This window comes from Spermophilus citellus, assembly GCF_964194105.1.
Source record: "Spermophilus citellus genome assembly, chromosome: 8".
NCBI lineage: Eukaryota > Metazoa > Chordata > Mammalia > Rodentia > Sciuridae > Spermophilus > Spermophilus citellus.
The window spans coordinates 62,549,025-62,567,139 of NC_138189.1; the positions used below are offsets into that span (position 1 = coordinate 62,549,025).

General features: G+C 39.8%; 1 protein-coding gene across 3 annotated transcripts in view; it reads left to right on the forward strand.

Annotated features, from left to right (window-relative positions):
• ANXA3 (annexin A3) overlaps positions 1 to 18,115 on the forward strand; it is a 64,588-nt gene that overhangs the window by 31,592 nt on the left and 14,881 nt on the right. For all 3 annotated transcript variants that reach the window (XM_081302965.1, XM_081302966.1, XM_081302964.1), the window contains exons 6-8: positions 2,177 to 2,267; positions 14,342 to 14,421; positions 17,750 to 17,806. In XM_081302965.1, the coding sequence (XP_081159091.1) occupies positions 2,177 to 2,267; positions 14,342 to 14,421; positions 17,750 to 17,806 (228 nt within the window). The remainder of the gene's footprint in view (positions 1 to 2,176; positions 2,268 to 14,341; positions 14,422 to 17,749; positions 17,807 to 18,115) is intronic.

Genomic DNA, 18,115 nt, shown 5'->3' on the forward strand with positions numbered 1-18,115 from the left:
TGTATGAGGCACTGGGTTCTATCCTCAGCACCACACACAAAAAAATAAATAAAGTTATTGTGCCCATCTACAACTAAAAATATTTAAAATATCAATATTTAAAAATAATTAAAAATATTTTTAAAATATTTATAACTAAAAATATTGTGCCCATATACAACCAAAAAAATTAAGATAAAGGAAAACTTTTTTTTATAAAAGACAAACCTCCCTCATGACAAGGAACCTCATCAGTCTTAGCCTGTATCTTCTGATCCTAGAATAGTCTAAAATGAAGTAGGTGCTTAACATATTTATTGATAGGAAGGAAAGAAAAAGAAAAAAGGTGTCCAGGTGTAAGACAGGCCATATTCTGCCCTCCCATCAAGGATAGGAGTTATTTTCTTTTCTGTGGAATAGGTGTGCTCATCTGAGAAGCAGATGGCAAATTGGAATTAGATGTAAAGAGATTTGTTGTGAGAAGATCTCTGGAGGACAAAGAGGAGACAGAGCAGGGGAGGTGGATGAACCTTCAGACTGCAATGCACGTCTGCCACCCGGGAAAAAAGAGATGGGAAAAAATAGGTTCAAATCAGAAGAACTTCAGTGAATAATGCAGCTCTGAGAAAGCTTGACAGGCTGATAGGGAGCACCTGAGCTAAGACTGCCCTTTACAAGAGTCCAAGGTTGGAGAGAAATGGCCCAGCTCCAGAACCTCTGCTCTGTTCAGTCCTTGACTAATTGCAGCATGGAACGAGCACAACATATTTTTGTGGGGAGGATGGAGGAGTACTGGGGATTGAACTCAGGGGCACTCAATCACTGAGCCACATCCCCAGCCCCATTTGTATTTTTATTTAGATACAAGGTCTCATTGAGTTGCTTAGTGCCTCACCATTGCTGAGGCTGTCTTTGAACTTGCGATCCTCTTGCTTCAGCCTCCCAAGCTCCTGGGATTACAGGCATATACCACCGTGCCTACCTGTTTGAATTGGCAGATCCAAAGCTGTGGCAGTTGGAGGCTATTAGCCTACTACGTTCATTGCAGCAAATACTTAAGTGAAGTAAAGCAATGTGTCTCTATGACTACCACATGAAGAGAGGTTACCAGGCATAATAGTAAGGAATAGATATACCAGGAAGTATTAGAAAAAGTTTATGTGAAAAATTCCAAAGTAAGCAGTTCAGAACTGAGTATTGTGGCACCACCATTATCAAATAGGACCCTGCCATCTCAAGGCCTTGCCATCTTTAGCTCATGATTTCTACTTATTGCTTAAAGATTGCAACTCAAGATCCAGCCCTTGTATCTTCATCACCATCAACTAAATAAGAAAGGAAAAAGAAGATTTCATTCCCTCCGAGGACATTCCCAGTACATGGACATGATACTTGTATATACATCTGATTGGCCAGCATTTAGTTATATAGATCAACTTTGCTACAAAGGCAACTGAGAAATACAGCTTTTATTTGGATAGTTAGGGGCCAAATTAAATATTAGAGGATCTATTTCCAAGCAACAAAGACAAAAGAAGTTGGGGGCAACTAGGAATCCCTGCCCCAGAAGGACAGAGCTCAGTCTCTGCTCACATGTCTCATTGGCCCTATTTGCTCAAGTATGATTGTAAATGGCTTCCCTTGGAATCACAGTGGGATTCAGTGACCTTGGTATAAATAAGGCTGAGGGGGTAACTAGTTTCTAAGTTGGTCAGACCCATGATACAGATTATTGAGGAAATGAAAACCTCCATGTGTGAAAAGAATGATACATGCTAATCCACCCAGCACAGGGGTGCAGGAATAAGCTCATTTAAAAGGCTTGGAGAGGCCTTTCAAAACACAGTGGCATGATTGAACACTCAGTGGAGTTAATCCTATTAGACTATCACTTCTGATCTTTAATGACACAGGCTTTTTCCTTTATATGCTTTCTTCCTAGAATTATTCAATTGATTTTTGCACTAGCCTAGGAAATTTTCTTGAAAAATTCGGTCAGTTTACTCCAGATGCCTCATATTATTTTAACACCAAAATGTAAGGAAAATTAGAAAACTACTTTAGAGTAATATGTGATCTCATATTGATTTACCCCAAAATATTATTTCGTCTGTATAAAATAAGATATTTAGACTGAAAAGCATGAAAATTGAGTTTTTTAAGTGTTCTAAAAATTAGATTTCCGTTGGCTTCTTAGGGCGCTGGAACAAATGAAGATGCCTTGATTGAAATTCTAACTACCAGGACAAGCAGGCAAATGAAAGAGATCTCTCAAGCCTATTATACAGGTAATCCTGTTTTCTACTTACCTATACCACTGTTCACATATACAGGAGCCAAGGTGCTTTTACCATAATTCCACCAATTTCTTCACAAGGCATTTTGAAAAGGCAGGAGTTATAGAAAGGAGGGTATATCCTAAAATGGGTTGTGGATTGTTAGAAAAAATTAGAATATGATATGAGCTAGAAACTGCTGCATAACAATGACATTAACATTTTACATTTATAATATTCCAGCTGCAGTGGAATTTGCTTTCAGCGATCACTTAATTGAATGAACCATTTTCATCAATGTAAGAGACTCAAATCATTGTATATTACTATTATATGTTAAAACCCACTCAGATTAGACTCCTGATTTTCAGTGGGGGAAATGAGATGGGCCATTTAGAGGATATGTTAACATGTGGACTCAATATAGTTAAGTTCGAAAGTTCTATTAAAGTCTTTACAGTGCAATTCTGACTCCACACACATAGTGTGACTTCACATGTTAAGTGGCAGTCCTTATAAGGCTGACTTTGCTTTAGACACCATCCTACAAACTCAGGGATTCTCAGGCTGCTCAGGGTTCTACAAATCCAGGGTTCTCATTGCCCCTTCATATTCAATATCTTGATAGAATGACTAACAGAACTCAAGAAAGTGTTCTACTTACAATTATAGTTTTATTATAAAGGATACAAATCAGAGCCATTCCAATGAAGACACATAGGGAATGGTCTGGAAGAATCCAATGTGAAGCTTCCCCCCTCCCAGGCCATAGATATGTAATTACCAACCAGAAAACTCAGTTGATCATTGGTATTGTAAGGGTCAGGCGAAACGTTGGAGAAAGAGACCACGAGACTAGCTTCATGCAATTGCAAGGGGGATTTATTGGATCCATTCCAGCGCGCTGGGACTCCATGCTCACTCAAGAAGGGAGAGCAGCCCGGAGCCCAGAGCAGAGGTCAAGCAGAGCTTAAGTACACTTTTTGGAGAGGGTGGGGGGCTTTGCATACATCAGAACAAATCATCATGAGGCGCGGGAAAATTGAACAACAACTCTGATACATGATTAGTCCATTCATTGGCGGGAACAGGCTGGGCAGGGGTGATTGGTCACTTCCAAACTGGGTACACATTCAAACTGATTGGTTCGGGCCCTGTGACGAACTGCACAGGGCCCTAGGCTGAATGGCCAGTAGGGCGTTGTCTTAACTATCTCAGGAATCTGGGTGTAACAGAGGAACTTAATAGTACCTAATCTTTTACATTTCAATTCAAGGTTTCCAGCTTAGAAACTTTACCCTTTCATTCCCCACTCCTTTTTCTGACTACTTTTAATCTTAAAAGTAATGAATCATAATTATTGGGGAGTCTCATTTTTCATCTCTGTCGGTGGAGCATATTGCCTTCTGATTACCATGGGTTGTCCTGTGTTTCCTGGAATCATTTTTAGCATGGCCTCCATTTTAGATTTCACTCGGTATTAGACCCTGATTTATCTAACTACACTGACTACCTAACTTTAAATCTGGCTTCATTCCCCCCTCTAATTTGGGAACTCCTTACTGCTGTGAGGAAGGGGGACGAAGAGGATCTCTCTGGCTTCTTCAGGCTGAAAAGGGACGGTGTGGGGCAAGCAGTTTGGAGTCCCCCTTAGAAATATCGGGTCTATCGAGTGGTCCATGCTAAAAGTCCAATTGAGAAGTAATAGGCTGGAGGGCCATTCGAGTGGTAGGTGGTCTATAAGAGAAACAAGAATTCATTAGTACTGGAATAAATGCCACAGCACAGGAATATGCCAATGAGTATAATGACCAAGACAAAGATTAACAATGTTTTCCATCAGGCAGTACCAGGAACTAAGAGCTAAGATATTGTTTTCACAACAAAGTTGCTGAGGACATGGCTTCCATCTGAGCATGTAAATCTTTAAGGATATTTGTCACATTGTCAGAAATGTCAGGGATGTCAACACAACATTTAGGGTTACAGATGTCTTTTCCTTTAAGATATAGTCTAATAATTTAATGCCATCTGATCCTGCAAAATCCTTTGCTAGTATGACCTCTGTGTCTAATAGAGAAATCTTTAATTCTGCTACTCAGGGCTGAATAACCATACTAGCAAACATCAAGCCTACCTGCGTTGGTTAGAAATAAAGGCCTTAGACTAAAACTACTCTAGCAGTCCCTTTGACAGTTATCAGGCATTTCAGTCTAAGAATCTCTTTTGTAGCCTCCAGTCTACTTATTTATGGAAGTTACATTTAACTATTATTATCATCTAAGATGTCCAGGAACAGCTGTGCTTTGGCTTTGACTGTCTTTGCTAAGTGTTTAAGATGAAGCAAGTCAAACTGACTTCTGTTTCTTCCTATTGTTAACAGTCAGCTGAGTCTCTGGGAAGTCCTCGGGAACTTCACAGCAGCTTCTCAGTTCTGCTAGTGCCATTTGCGCTAGGATGGGTCCAGGCCTTGCTTGACCATGTGGCTTCCCTCGGAAGCATCAGGGATATCTCCCTTTTCTGATGACCCTCCTCTTCACAGCAAATGCACTGATTGGCCTTCTGTCCTCCACTGGTCTCATTAATCTCCCTGCTCGGGAAGTTATGTGGCCTAGAGTTGCAGAGCCCTTTGAAAAAGTTCCCTATTCCCTGATTCAGACTGACTCAGAGGGCAAGAGCCAAATTTTTAATTTTAAAACTTAATCTTAAACATCTAGCAAATAAGTCAACAGTCTTATATGTCTATCTCTCTATCCTGTAGGTGATAACTCCTTATCTTAAGTTAACCCAGGTTGTGAGTTCTTAAAGCAGTACCTCTTAAAAAAATTAACAGGCAATCCTTAGACCATCTAAAAGCAAACTTCAAAACAAAACTAACTAGGATAAAAACATATTTAGTTTACGTAATAGCTACCTTGAGTTCTGGCAGAGTTATGCATTATAATCCCCTGTTTGATATCCTGGCAATCGTGACAAAAACCAACTTTTGGGCACAACTTTAAATGCACTGAAATCTGGCCTACTTCTTTCATAGTCACTTTCACATGCAGTGAGTTGGGACATAGAGCCTTATCTCAAGTAAGGCGGGGCTCTTCATAAGTCTTAAATACTATAGTTCTAAAGCTGATCTTTGCTTTTTAGACATCATTTTACAAAACTTACATAAATTGTTGCTCAAGTTCACATGAATATTAGCTAACACAACATAATATCACATCTAAAACATGAATTAAAGGAAGGCTGGAAGCTTCTAACCTCTTGTAGGAAAGTAGCAAAGCACTTTTGTGTTTTACAATAATAAAACCTTTACCCAGATTAGGCTCTCATCAACTTAAAAATACATTTAAATTGTGTCTCAGTGTAGAAAGCAACATAGAACTTTACATAACTTATTGATAATAAGTACAGTTATAGAACACAAGTGATATAAATAAATTTCCAACATGTTTTTTTTTCTTTGAACCTAAAATTACCATACAACTTTAGAACACCAGCTTGTAAAGCTTCTACCTTACAGACTTGTATACCTGGAAGATATGAACACATTAGTAACATCACAATTACATTGATGATTTTATGCTAACCAAGTTTAGCTTTTAAAGAAATAACATAGCACAATTCTCTAAAACAACAGCACTTGTTTAACCAGCTGTTTAATGTCTTTAAGATTACTTGCTCAAAAACTTACACTTATAACCAACTTGTACAGACCTTTTTCATCACTTACTTAAACCCTCTTAATTACTTAAACTCTTAACCAGAAACACACTTTCCCTCTATTAAATCCATATCTAGAACCTTCTAGTTTCTCTTCTTCACCTGTTAACCTCTTTCTGTTCACATTTTGAAACATTACTTGTAAACTTTTGAATTTAAGCAGATTATTTCATAGACATCAACATTTTATTAGGGCCTTTTTGAACACCTAGAAAAACTTATAAGCTTAATTTAAGACCTCCTTTTTTATCTATTTACCAAATTTAAATTGAACCATTTGAATCACGTGAATCAAAGATATTTGGATCCATTTTTAATTTTTTATGAGCACTCCTCATCTGTTAATTGTCATATCACTGCAGGATATATGGACATACACACATACAGACATACCGACATACAACACATAACAAGAGTGTGCACACATAACAATAATAAAGGCCTCGTAGTTTTTCACAGATGAAATCTCCATTGCAGTGTTTTAAAAAAAAACTCCAGTTGATCAAAAAATAGAACTTATCAGAAAAACATTAACTTGTCTGTAGGATAAAAATCATGAGCTCAAAAAAAACATAGAATCTAAGAAAAGGGCAAAAGTCCTTTAATCTAGTTTGAGTTCCCATAAAAAGATACCTTTACCTTTTTTTCCTTGGGCCTGAGTTCCAAGCTGCTTCTGTTTGCATATCAGCTTAAGCCCTGGCTAAGGTCTGGAAGGAGCACGGAAAAACTGCTATTTTGAACAGATACTTTAGGCCTAAGGCATTTTAGCCATAAGTCATATTTCCAGGTTTGGATGTTGAAAATTATGATACAAATTTAAGAAGCAATTCCCAAAATTTTATATCTTTTTACACTAGAAAAACTTGCTCACATAAAACTGGAAATAGGATCTCTACCATCAGAAGAAATTTCTTTAGGACCTCTAAGCCACTTTCCTTGTTCTGAAGTTCCTAAAGTAGCATTAAGTTACATTAAATTTGCCTAAAAAATTTTAGAAAGAACCACACACTACCATGCATATCTGAAATTAGGCTTTTGAGAATTTCCAAGACTGTTGTTATTTAATTATTTAAGGTTATTTTAATGAGCCAGACCAACGTTTTAATTCAACACTTTTTTTTTTAAATCTTACACACAGAGAAACAGATACCAAATCATAATTTACTATCCTTGCCCAAATCAATGCACTGTATACCTAGTGAAATCTCCTTAGACTACCCAGTTCAAAATTGAAACTCTTTAGAAGTATCTGAAATCAAACTAAACAATTGCTTAAACCCAACTTTTAACTGCAAGATAGTGCAATGCTTTAGAAACCCATTCAGATACCAGATTGTTACAATAAAGAAATTATTTTTTAGACACACATTTAACCTAGTTTATCTTTAAGAAACAATCAGACAACCAGATAAGAATATATCCCTCCAGGTTTTGAACTCTCATTTAATTATGACTCCCATCAGTGGCACCATAGACTTTCCCACAGGTGGACCAGATGTTTTCACATAGGGGCAACTATAGGTGTAAAATCAAGGGTCTCAGTGTGACTGACTTTACTGCATTTAGGTGGAGTAATCCTTAAGTGCAGGGAAATTATGAGGAAATTTTCCCCAAAGCGAAAATGGCTCTGGCAGCTGCTGGGAATTCCTCAGTTTCCCTTTCACTTGCAAGATTAGCTCCTCCAGTTTGGTTTGACCTTAGGCACTAGGCTTTTTTTTTTTTTTCTAACTTTTTAGTAGCCAGCTCCCAAAAAGCTCATCCTCTGCTTACAGTTATTTCGAGTGCTAGGCTTCCCCAATAAAACATCTCTAAAGCCAATTAACACCAATTTAATAATGAGGACAGGGCTTTGAGAAAAGTCAAAGCGAGATGTCAAAGTTGTTAAATCTCCAGCAAGCATCTCTATTTGCACTCAAGCTGATTACGGGAGGGAGAGAAAACATCGCTTTCCTAGTCTCAGTATTAACCTTAGTTGGAATCTAATCTGCTTTGGGCTTCATTTTTAAGCAGCCCGACTTGAGGAAGACCCATTCGATTCTTTTGCACCGGGATTTGGTGATTGCAGCCGGGGAGGGCTGTAACATTCGGGGGGGGGTTTGGGGACCCGGTCCCTTTTACCCCCACGAAGGAGGGAAAGGGCCAGGTACTCCAGAGCCGCCTTTTCTGCTCGCCGGGAGGACGGAAGGGGGGGGCAATCCCCCGCCAACTCCGCCCGCTCTGCTGTGGTGCTAATGGGCCCAGTGGCAACTGGTTGCCGGCAGAGGAGGGGGAGGAGGGGCGGTCCCCCGCGGACCTCACCCCTGATTCCGTCCGCCCATCCCCCAAACCTGCGGGAGCATTCCCCCTCCCCCCCCAGGGGAGACGGCCATGGGCGGAGAGGACAGATGGGTGGAAGGGCCAGGAGGAACAGGGACAGGATGAATCCGCCATACCGCGGAATCCTCCCGGCAGACTGCGCAGACCCCACCCATACAGGAGGAGATTCGCAGAGGTCCTGAAAGGTTAGATCACCATGATCTGGATGGCCATGCGGCCCTGGCTGAAACGGGAGGGACTCTCCTGGGGGCCATTCAACTCCGAGGGTGGGCCACTCTGAAGCGCAGGGAGACAACACAAACGTGACGCAAACGCGGACACACAGTAAACGTTTAACACAAATTTAGAAGCAAAAATTAAAGACAGACAGTGAATTCAACAGAAAGAGTTGCCGGCAAAACCAGACGGGTTGGCAGTAAAATACACCTACGAGGGTTCATCCGCCCCTCTACCTGATGGGGAGCACCTCCGTCACCCCGAGTCCCCCAAAGCGTCCCTTGGGGGCGTGGCCTGTGACTCCTGAGGCACGTCTGCCAGTCACCGCCAGGGGGAGCTTACGCTCTCCACTGACAGCCACACACACACACACTGCCAACCCCACCCGAGGCTCTGAGAGCTTATGCCCTCTGGGGACTTACGCCCACCATTGAGCCGCCAGAGACCAAACCTGAGTGATCGCACCTGAGCAATTATGTTCTTTGGGGACTTACGCCCACCATTGAGCCGCCAGAGACCAAACCTGAGCGATCGCACCTGAGCCAAACCTGAGCGATCGCACCTGAGCAATTTCGAAAGAAGAACAAGGGGGAGAGAAGGAGAAGAAGGAGAGGGGAGAGAGAGAGAAAGAGAGAGAGAGAGAGAGAAAGGCACCTTATTTACCCCCGAAGCAGTTCGTAGGTCTCCCTGTCCGGCGATGCGCAGTTCCCGGCCAACGCACCAAATGTAAGGGTCAGGCGAAACGTCGGAGAAAGAGACCACGAGACTAGCTTCATGCAATTGCAAGGGGGATTTATTGGATCCATTCCAGCGCGCTGGGACTCCATGCTCACTCAAGAAGGGAGAGCAGCCCGGAGCCCAGAGCAGAGGTCAAGCAGAGCTTAAGTACACTTTTTGGAGAGGGTGGGGGGCTTTGCATACATCAGAACAAATCATCATGAGGCGCGGGAAAATTGAACAACAACTCTGATACATGATTAGTCCATTCATTGGCGGGAACAGGCTGGGCAGGGGTGATTGGTCACTTCCAAACTGGGTACACATTCAAACTGATTGGTTCGGGCCCTGTGACGAACTGCACAGGGCCCTAGGCTGAATGGCCAGTAGGGCGTTGTCTTAACTATCTCAGGAATCTGGGTGTAACAGAGGAACTTAATAGTACCTAATCTTTTACATTTCAATTCAAGGTTTCCAGCTTAGAAACTTTACCCTTTCAGTATCGATAGTTTTTATAGGGGTTTTATTTCATAGGCATGCATGGTTGATTGAATCATTATTCAAGTGATCTAACTCAATCTGCAGCCCCTACATTTCCCAGATGGGGCTGATGCCATGTGGCTCAAAGCCTCAACCCTCTAAGCACATGGTTGATTTTTCTTATGTGACTGCCCTCTATTATGAGTCATCTAGTTAGCATAAACTGAGGGGACCACCATGAATAACAAAGACACTCTAATCACTTGGAAAATTCTAAGGATTTAGAGGTTATCCCCTCTGGACAAGAGACAAAGATTGGCTCAATTCTTTATTATACTAGAGCCACCTATAACCTTCTCCAGGTACTTTATGCTCGAATTCAGGACCCCCAAAGACCACCAGAGACCCAAGATCGATGTAAGCAGCAAAGAGGTGTTTATTGCGAGCTAGCTTGGTCCTCCGCACGCACACAGCAACTGGTGACGCTGAGAGGCCCCGAGCCCAGGGTTTGCAGCATTTTTGTACATTTTTTTGGAGAGGGCAGGGACTTCACATACATCATAGCAAATCATCACACACCGCGGGAAAATCAAATAACAACTCTAAAACATGATTAGCACATTCACTGGCGGGAACAAGTTGGGTAGGGGTGATTGGTCAGAACAAAAGGGGTATTGGTTTGAACTGATTGGTTTGAGCCAAGAGGGGTGTACGTGCTGAACTACATGGTTTCCCAATATGTTATCAACCACCATAAACTACTGGGAGGGTCATCTGGCATCCCAGGTATTTCCCTGTCTCATGCTGATTGGTGGCTGCTAGGGGGTTGCTATGGATCTCCACCTAGCCTGACTGAGTCAGGGACACCTGGCGCAGCAGATCTCTCCTGTTATTTGTAGATAAACAACTTAGCAGGGTGGGAATGTGCCTAGGAGTGCTCTGTGGGTTTTTCCAAGGACAAAGGTCATGTCCCTTTCTTGGACAGGCTTTGCTCTGAGGTAGAGGCTGGTTTTTCACCATGTTTTCTAAATCTGTGTCACTGGAAGGTCAGTTATGTATCAAAGGAGTTTTTGCTATGTGAGAAGCTCAAAGAACAGGTATCCTGGACCTCAGATGGGAATTAGAGAGATTACTTTGGGAAATTCTCATATAAGGTAAATACCTTAATGACAGATGACTATTTTATTATTGATGTACTAGTTAGAAAAATATATACACTGTGGATATTGTAATAGAGTTTAATATTGAGAATTGCTTCTCTAATATGGAGAAATGAAAACTCAACATGGAAACACAGTGGGTAATATAGTATATAACCTTCAGGACCGGGACAACAAAGGGAAGAGGTTGAAGTCATCTGAAACTAAGAGGGATATCACCTGCCTAGTGTTAGTACCTCCATGGCTCAGAGGACAGGCATAAGGAGGAGTCCAGTCCTCTTGGAACAGGAGTCCATCTGGCTGTAACTTGACCGTGCAAATGTCATTTCTAGGAGACAATTGCTTCTTCCAGGGTGAAAGGTTTTTGCTGGGTCAACACTGACATGAATAGCAGGCAAATATGCCTCTACTTCCCCTACTGGTGGACCCTAACAGGAATGGGTGAATTTGAAGTAGATAGAAGAATTGCTTGTTAATAGGCATGGTAGGTATTCAAAATATTTGATTTAAAATATTTCAGCTCAACAAGTTTAAATATTTAAAAAATATCAGCAGAGCCAGATGCTTTATCCAAGTGGCTTGTTACTGCCTGGTGTCTCTTAGATGCTCACTGTTCTATGAGCAGATCTGTCTTTGATAGCTCCCTGTAACCTAGCATTTGTGTACCAAATATCCCAGGATATAAGTTCTACAAGTAGGGATTCAAGTCTCTTTTGTTCTCTGCTCTATCCCCAGTGATTAAAATAGTGGAAAGTTAAGTTCAAATATTTATTGAATGGATGTCTTCAATGGATGTTGAATTGGAGATCTCAAGAGCCAAGTGAAAGTTGAAGCATTTAGGACTATGTTTTGCAAATAAATAACAAATGATAGTAGCTCAAAGTTACCACAATCTCTTTTTCTATGTGAATTAAGCAAAGGCTATAAGAAATAAAACTGCAACTAGGTTGCTCAGATGACTGAAAACCAAGGAGGAAATAGTCTCAATCATGTAGAGTCAAGCTTTATTTATAGAGATTCAGGACACAGTACAGCCTGAGGGACCCAGCTGTTTTGTCTCTGCCTCTGTTCCTGTCATTGTTGTTTCTGAGGGTCTTGACACTACCAAGAAGCTTCTTTTTCCTTACCAAATAATGTTTGGCTACCCAAGGCTTATATTTGTGCATGGTGTTGGGTTGTTCTTATTTTCTGCCTTTTTTTCTGGAGATCTTTCACTTCGTTGTTATTCTAACGTCTTTGCCTCTTTTTCTGTGTAGCTCACTCCATACAAGATTAGATTCAATGGGTTCAGGAAGACTGTGATAGGGAGCTTTCTTTTAGGCAAAGCTCTCTCATCAGGTCACCTCTTAGCTGTTGGCCATCTGTATGCTGGTGCCAATCCTGTTGCAATCAGCTGGAGTGAGTATCATGTAATGTGAAGTGGTGATCCATGCGTAAAGAATTCATCAAAGCAGACTATCCATAAAGAGACCAGGCATCTCGCATAGCTTATCTGGTACAGTGACATAATAGTCTAATAAATAGAGAGCAGAATACTGGACTTTCCCCAGAATTCTAAAGTTAACATATCTGAGAAAAACTAAATAAGGGATCAAGAACTCATTTGTGTTCAGGTGCCTACAGTGTTAAAATCTCATGTTCATTTTTCTATAATGCCTCAAAATGGATAAAGTAGTTGTCAACTTGGATTGAAATCATTTTCATTTTAATAGTCTAATTTTCTGTAAAATATCTGGGATAAAGGTAGGCATGGGGAGGCTACATGAAATAACTAGAAAGTCTCATCTAGAGCATTCTAAAATTACAAAATATTTCCTCAAATTCTATAAAATAAAATCTTCATTCTTTAACTTGACGTTTTTAAGTTTAAAAAAATTCTAACTAAACTGATGTTTAACTCCAACAACATAATGGCTTAGATATAATGGTGGCTGCTAAATGTTATTATCATTCAGATAAATAATTTACATTTATAATGGATTTTGCTTATATGAATTGCTTTGAAAAATTATAGATTTCATTTAAAAGATACTTACTGAAATTACACTAAGGAAGTTTCCATTTCAGCACAGTTTTTCTATTAGATAATGTCATATCACTTTCTATAATTGTCTTTCATTGCTTTAAAATGATGAGCATGCATATGGCTAATTTATATAGAGTTCTTGAGAATGATGCAGACAGTTCAGATTGCCACCTGGTGTCACCTATGTCCAGATGTGTGTATTGACTGCAAGAAGGTGACTGTTTCCTGAATGGATCAGAACAGAGAGTTAAGATTCATGGGCAGAGGCTGGGTGTAACTCAGTGGCAGGGTACTTGCCTAGCATGCAGGAGGCCCTGAGTTTGTTTGATCCTCAGCACTGCAAAATGAGATGGAGTGATATAGTTACTGCATATCATAGGCCATGCAAAGGGTGCTATAACTAGTTTATACTAAAATACATGAACATACAGTTGTCATTTGTTAAGGGAAAATAATGTTTTAGCACAGCTTTCTTATTTTTAAGCAATATTTGATATAACTTAGATATATTGGTTAAGATTGAGGTTGGGTTTAATAAAAGAGAAACATTACAGGGGCTTACATAAGATAGAAGATTATTTCTATTATATGTAGAAGTCTGGAGATGGGCAATTCTAAGACTGGTATGATAGTTCCCAGAACTTTCAGGATCACAGGCCCTTCCTGATTAGTTTTTTTTTTTTTTTTTTTTTTTTGCCATGGTTTAGATGCAGTCCTTATCTTTATAGTCCAAGCTCCAGGTATTAATCCACATAGAATTTTTTAAAAAATGACCTGTAGCTTCATCCTTGTCACCTTGGAAAAGCTGCTAAACTATTAATCACTGTGTGACCCAACGGGGCCACTCCTGGCTTTCTTTATTTAGAAGGCTCATAACCAGTGATAAAGTTGGTAAGGCCAAGGATGAGATGTATTCACAGGCATGTTAGAGAGGAAGTGATTCAAGTCATATCTCAAGGAGAGACTAAGCCAAGAACGGCCTATTGCTTTAAAGAAAAGTCCCAGTGAAGTCACATATATCTGCACACATTTCACTGTGAAGAACTTAGTTATGGAGCTGTCCCTAGATACGAGGGAAGCTGAGAATGGAATTTTGGGGTTACGCACATTTGTATCTTGCTAAAAATTAGGTTTCTGTTAATATGAGGGAAGGAGGTAATGGAAATTGGAAGGGGAACTAGCAGGTTTCCACCCTCTATATTCCTTGGTTCCAGGTCAAATGAAAAGGACCAGATTTGTTCCTAAGTGGCTTTTATTCTTGTTCTTTTGCATCTACTGCAACACAGAGTTGTCTCCATCTCACACAATTAGGGCACCCAGAAGTTAAATAAAAATGCAAGGTTTATTTGATCAGATACTCATTTCTTGCTAATGTGGGCATTTATACTCTTATTTGCTTGAAAGTAATATTTTTCAGTTTGTCAAATCTTAATTTCATTCTTATTTGATTTCAGTATATAAGAAGAGTCTGGGAGATGACATTAGCTCTGAAACATCTGGTGATTTCAGGAAAGCTCTGTTGACTTTGGCAGATGTAAGGTTTTATTTTTTGCTGTTAAACTGTTTAATAAGCTGCATGCTCAATAATAATTCTTGGAGAGTTAAAAAAAAGCAATAACCCTGAGACAATGAGATTGCAATTTTTCTTATGAAATTATTCCGTCATGTTTACATTTGCATTGTCAACAAAATGTTTAACCAAGAACATAAAAACACCCATGGTGGTGTAGCAAAATAAAATCTTGTCTGGTTCTTTATGGATTAGAAGCATTTTGACTGGATTTCAGAATATATTAGAAAATGTCCTAATAAATCACCTGACATAAAGTAATTGTTTTTCATTTCTGTTATAAGTGTCTCCATTTTTAGAATATGTTTATTTCCTTTCGAACTCCAAAGATATTTATTTCTTAGAAGTTAAGTGAGAAGTATGATACATGAGATATTTTCAGATATGGGTATTAAATTCAGAAATGAGTATCAGTTTCAGAATTTTAAAAAAAATGACCTGCAGCTTCATCCTTGTCACCTTAGAAAAGCTGCTAAACCATTAATCACTGTGTGACCCAACGGAGCCACTCCTGGCTTTCTTTATTTAGAAAGCTCATAACTTCAGTGATAAAGTTGGTAAGGCCAAGGATGAGATATATTCACAGGCATGTTAGAAAGGAAGTAGTTCAAGCCATATCTCACCAACTTCTTTCAGCTGATTTTCACCGCTCCTAATGTGTGAGAAAATCCCAATCATAGCCTCATCCTGACAGCTGAACAGCACTTGTTCAAGTGAGGTATTTTGTCATTAGGAAATATTTATCCTAATTATGGCTTCAATTAAAATGCTGAAAACCTTATGAATATTGAACCCAGCACCTCAAGTTTATGAAGCATTGCTGCAAACATCTGCTCTCAGAGGCATATGAATATGAGCTGATGTACCCACAGGGGGTGGTAGAGGAGGGCTCCAGGGCAGGGCTTTAAACTCAGAGCTGAGCTCTCCTCATGCCTTACTCACTCTCTGTCTCTGAACAAGTTACTTCAAAAGATTTTGAGCATTAGTTTTCACTTCTGTGAAATTGAAATACTGTTAATACCAACCCCTGAGGTGCTGTAAGGAAAAAGAGTATGTGCAATACTTAAAGCATAGAAAGTGATTAATACATGGTGATAATAGTTCATATTATTAAGGCTAATAAAAATTAGACTTTTATTATTGGAGCAGAGTGCTCAATTGAAAGAGAACAAGAAGAAGGCAAACTTACAGCTGCAGAGGTCAGCCGCATACCAAAGAGATCAGGCAAAAAATCAGACAGGTGTACAAGAACCTAATGTTTGAAAATGGAAACAAAGTCTTAGAGCCAAAAGTTTTATTCACCTATAATTTTCAAAATAATTCAGGCAATCTGTTTTCCCTTTCTGTTTTTCATCTTTCTATAATGTGCTAAAAGTACTTGTTCATAACCGGACATGCACACCTCACTACCGAGTATTCAGTATTAGAGTTGGTAACTCCAAAGTCCAGAGTCATATTTTCTCTCATTTGTGGAAATTAGAGATGAAAAACAAAAAGGGCAGGGGGGTATCATGAAATAAGTGGGAGACCAGGAGAGTAGAAGTAAGGGACCAGGGGAGACAGGGGGAAAGGAAAATGTAAATATTCCCATACACCCTTCTTCCCTGCTCATTTTCTAACAATCTCGTGTTAATGTGGTCCAACTGTTAAAGTTGCTGAATGGATACTGATATGTTATTATTAACTGAAGTCTACGGTTTGCTCTTTTACAGTTCTAAATTTTTTTTTTTTTGGGGGGGTACCAGGGATTAAACCCAAGGGCACTTAACCACTGAGTCACATTCCCCAGCCCTTTTTATTATATTTTTGAGACAAAGTCTTCCTAAGGTGCTCAGAGCCTCGCTAAATTGCTGAGGCAGGCTTTGAACCTTCGATCCTCCTGCCTCAGCCTCCCAAGCCACTGGTATCACAGGTGTGCAGCACCATGCCCAGCAATTTCTATAGGTTTTGACAAATGGGTAATGTCATACATCTGTTATTACAGTATCTTACAGAATAGTTTCACTGCTCTAAAAGTCCTCTGTGCTCTGCCTGTTTAACCTGCCTCCCCCTTACCCCTGGAAATCACTGATGTTTTGCTATCTCTGTAGTTTTGCCTTTTTTTCAAATGCCCTATAGTTGGAATCATATACTGCATAGTCTTTTCTGACTGGCTTCCTTTACTTAGTTATATACATTTAAGATCCCTCCATATCTGTTCATTTCCAGATGGGTCATGTCTTTTTATCACTGAATAATATTCTATTGTGTGGAATATTTGTTTCACTGATTAGAGGGCATATTGGTTGATTCCAAATTTGAGGAATTAAAAATAAAACTTCTATTAAACATTTATGTGAAAGTTTTTGTGTGGACTTGTTTTCCACTCATTTCAGTAAATATCAAGGCGTGCAATTGTGGTATCATACAGTAAGAACATATTTAGTAACGTAAGAAATTACCAAACTGTCTTCTAAAGTGGCTATACTATTTTACATTCCCACTGGCAATAAGAATCCAAGTTCCCATTGTTCCACATCCTCACCAGTATGTGGTGTTGTCAGTGCTTAGGATTTTAGCCATTCTAATAGATATATGGGGGCATATTACTGTTTTAATTTGCAATTTCCTGATGGAATGTGATGATGAACATTTCTTCCTGAGCTTTCTTGCCGTCTGTACCTTTTTTTTTTTTATTGGTTGTTCAAAACATTACAGAGCTCTTGACATATCATATTTCATACATTTGATTCAAGTGGGTTATGAACTCCCATTTTTACCCCGTATACAGATTGCAGAATCACATCGGTTACACATCCACATTTTTACATAATGCCATATTAGTAACTGTTGTATTCTGCTACCTTTCCTATTCTCTACTATCCCCCCTCCCCTCCCCTCCCATCTTCTCCCGTCTGTACCTTTTTGACAAAGTGTCTGCTCAGATCTTTTTCTCATTTTTTGATTAGGTTGTTTGTTATCTTACTGAGGTTTAAGAGTCCTTTACATATTTGGGACATAAATCCTTTATCAGATATGTTTTGTAAATATTTTCTTGGTGGCTTATCTTTTTACCTTCTTAACACTTCTGAATATTCAGAGGAGGCTGAAGCCCCCAAATTTATGTGATTTGCTATAGATATTATGACAAGTCAATGGCAAAGCCAGAACTGGAGCTTGGAATCCCCAATTCCTCTCTGTTTCTTGGCCTCTGTTAGAGGAAAACCACCAAGATGTCCTGCTGGTTGGGGTAATGAGTGTTAGAATCTTCTGTCCTCAAAGGATTGACTTTATTTTTATTATCCCTATTTAGGGTAGAAGAGATGAAAGCCTGAAAGTGGATGAACATCTGGCCAAAAAAGATGCCCAGGTCTGTAACAGAGCAAAGAAAATGTCTCCTTTAACTGTTCTCCCCCTTCCTGTAGACAGGGTGGTACCATCCAGAGCTGTTCACTCCTCTGCTGTCAGGGCAGCAGCCTGGATACAGGGGCTCACCCCACCCCAGCCTCTGCCTTCTCCCACAGAGATGATCATTCCCTTGGCTCCTGTTACTCCCAACCTCCAGATTTCTAGTCTGCTAAAAGTGAGAGTCTTAGATAATAGATGATCTCACTGACCTCTAAAAGAAACTGAAGACCCCACTCTTCTCATCCCACCCCCTTAAAAAGAGAGAGAAAGA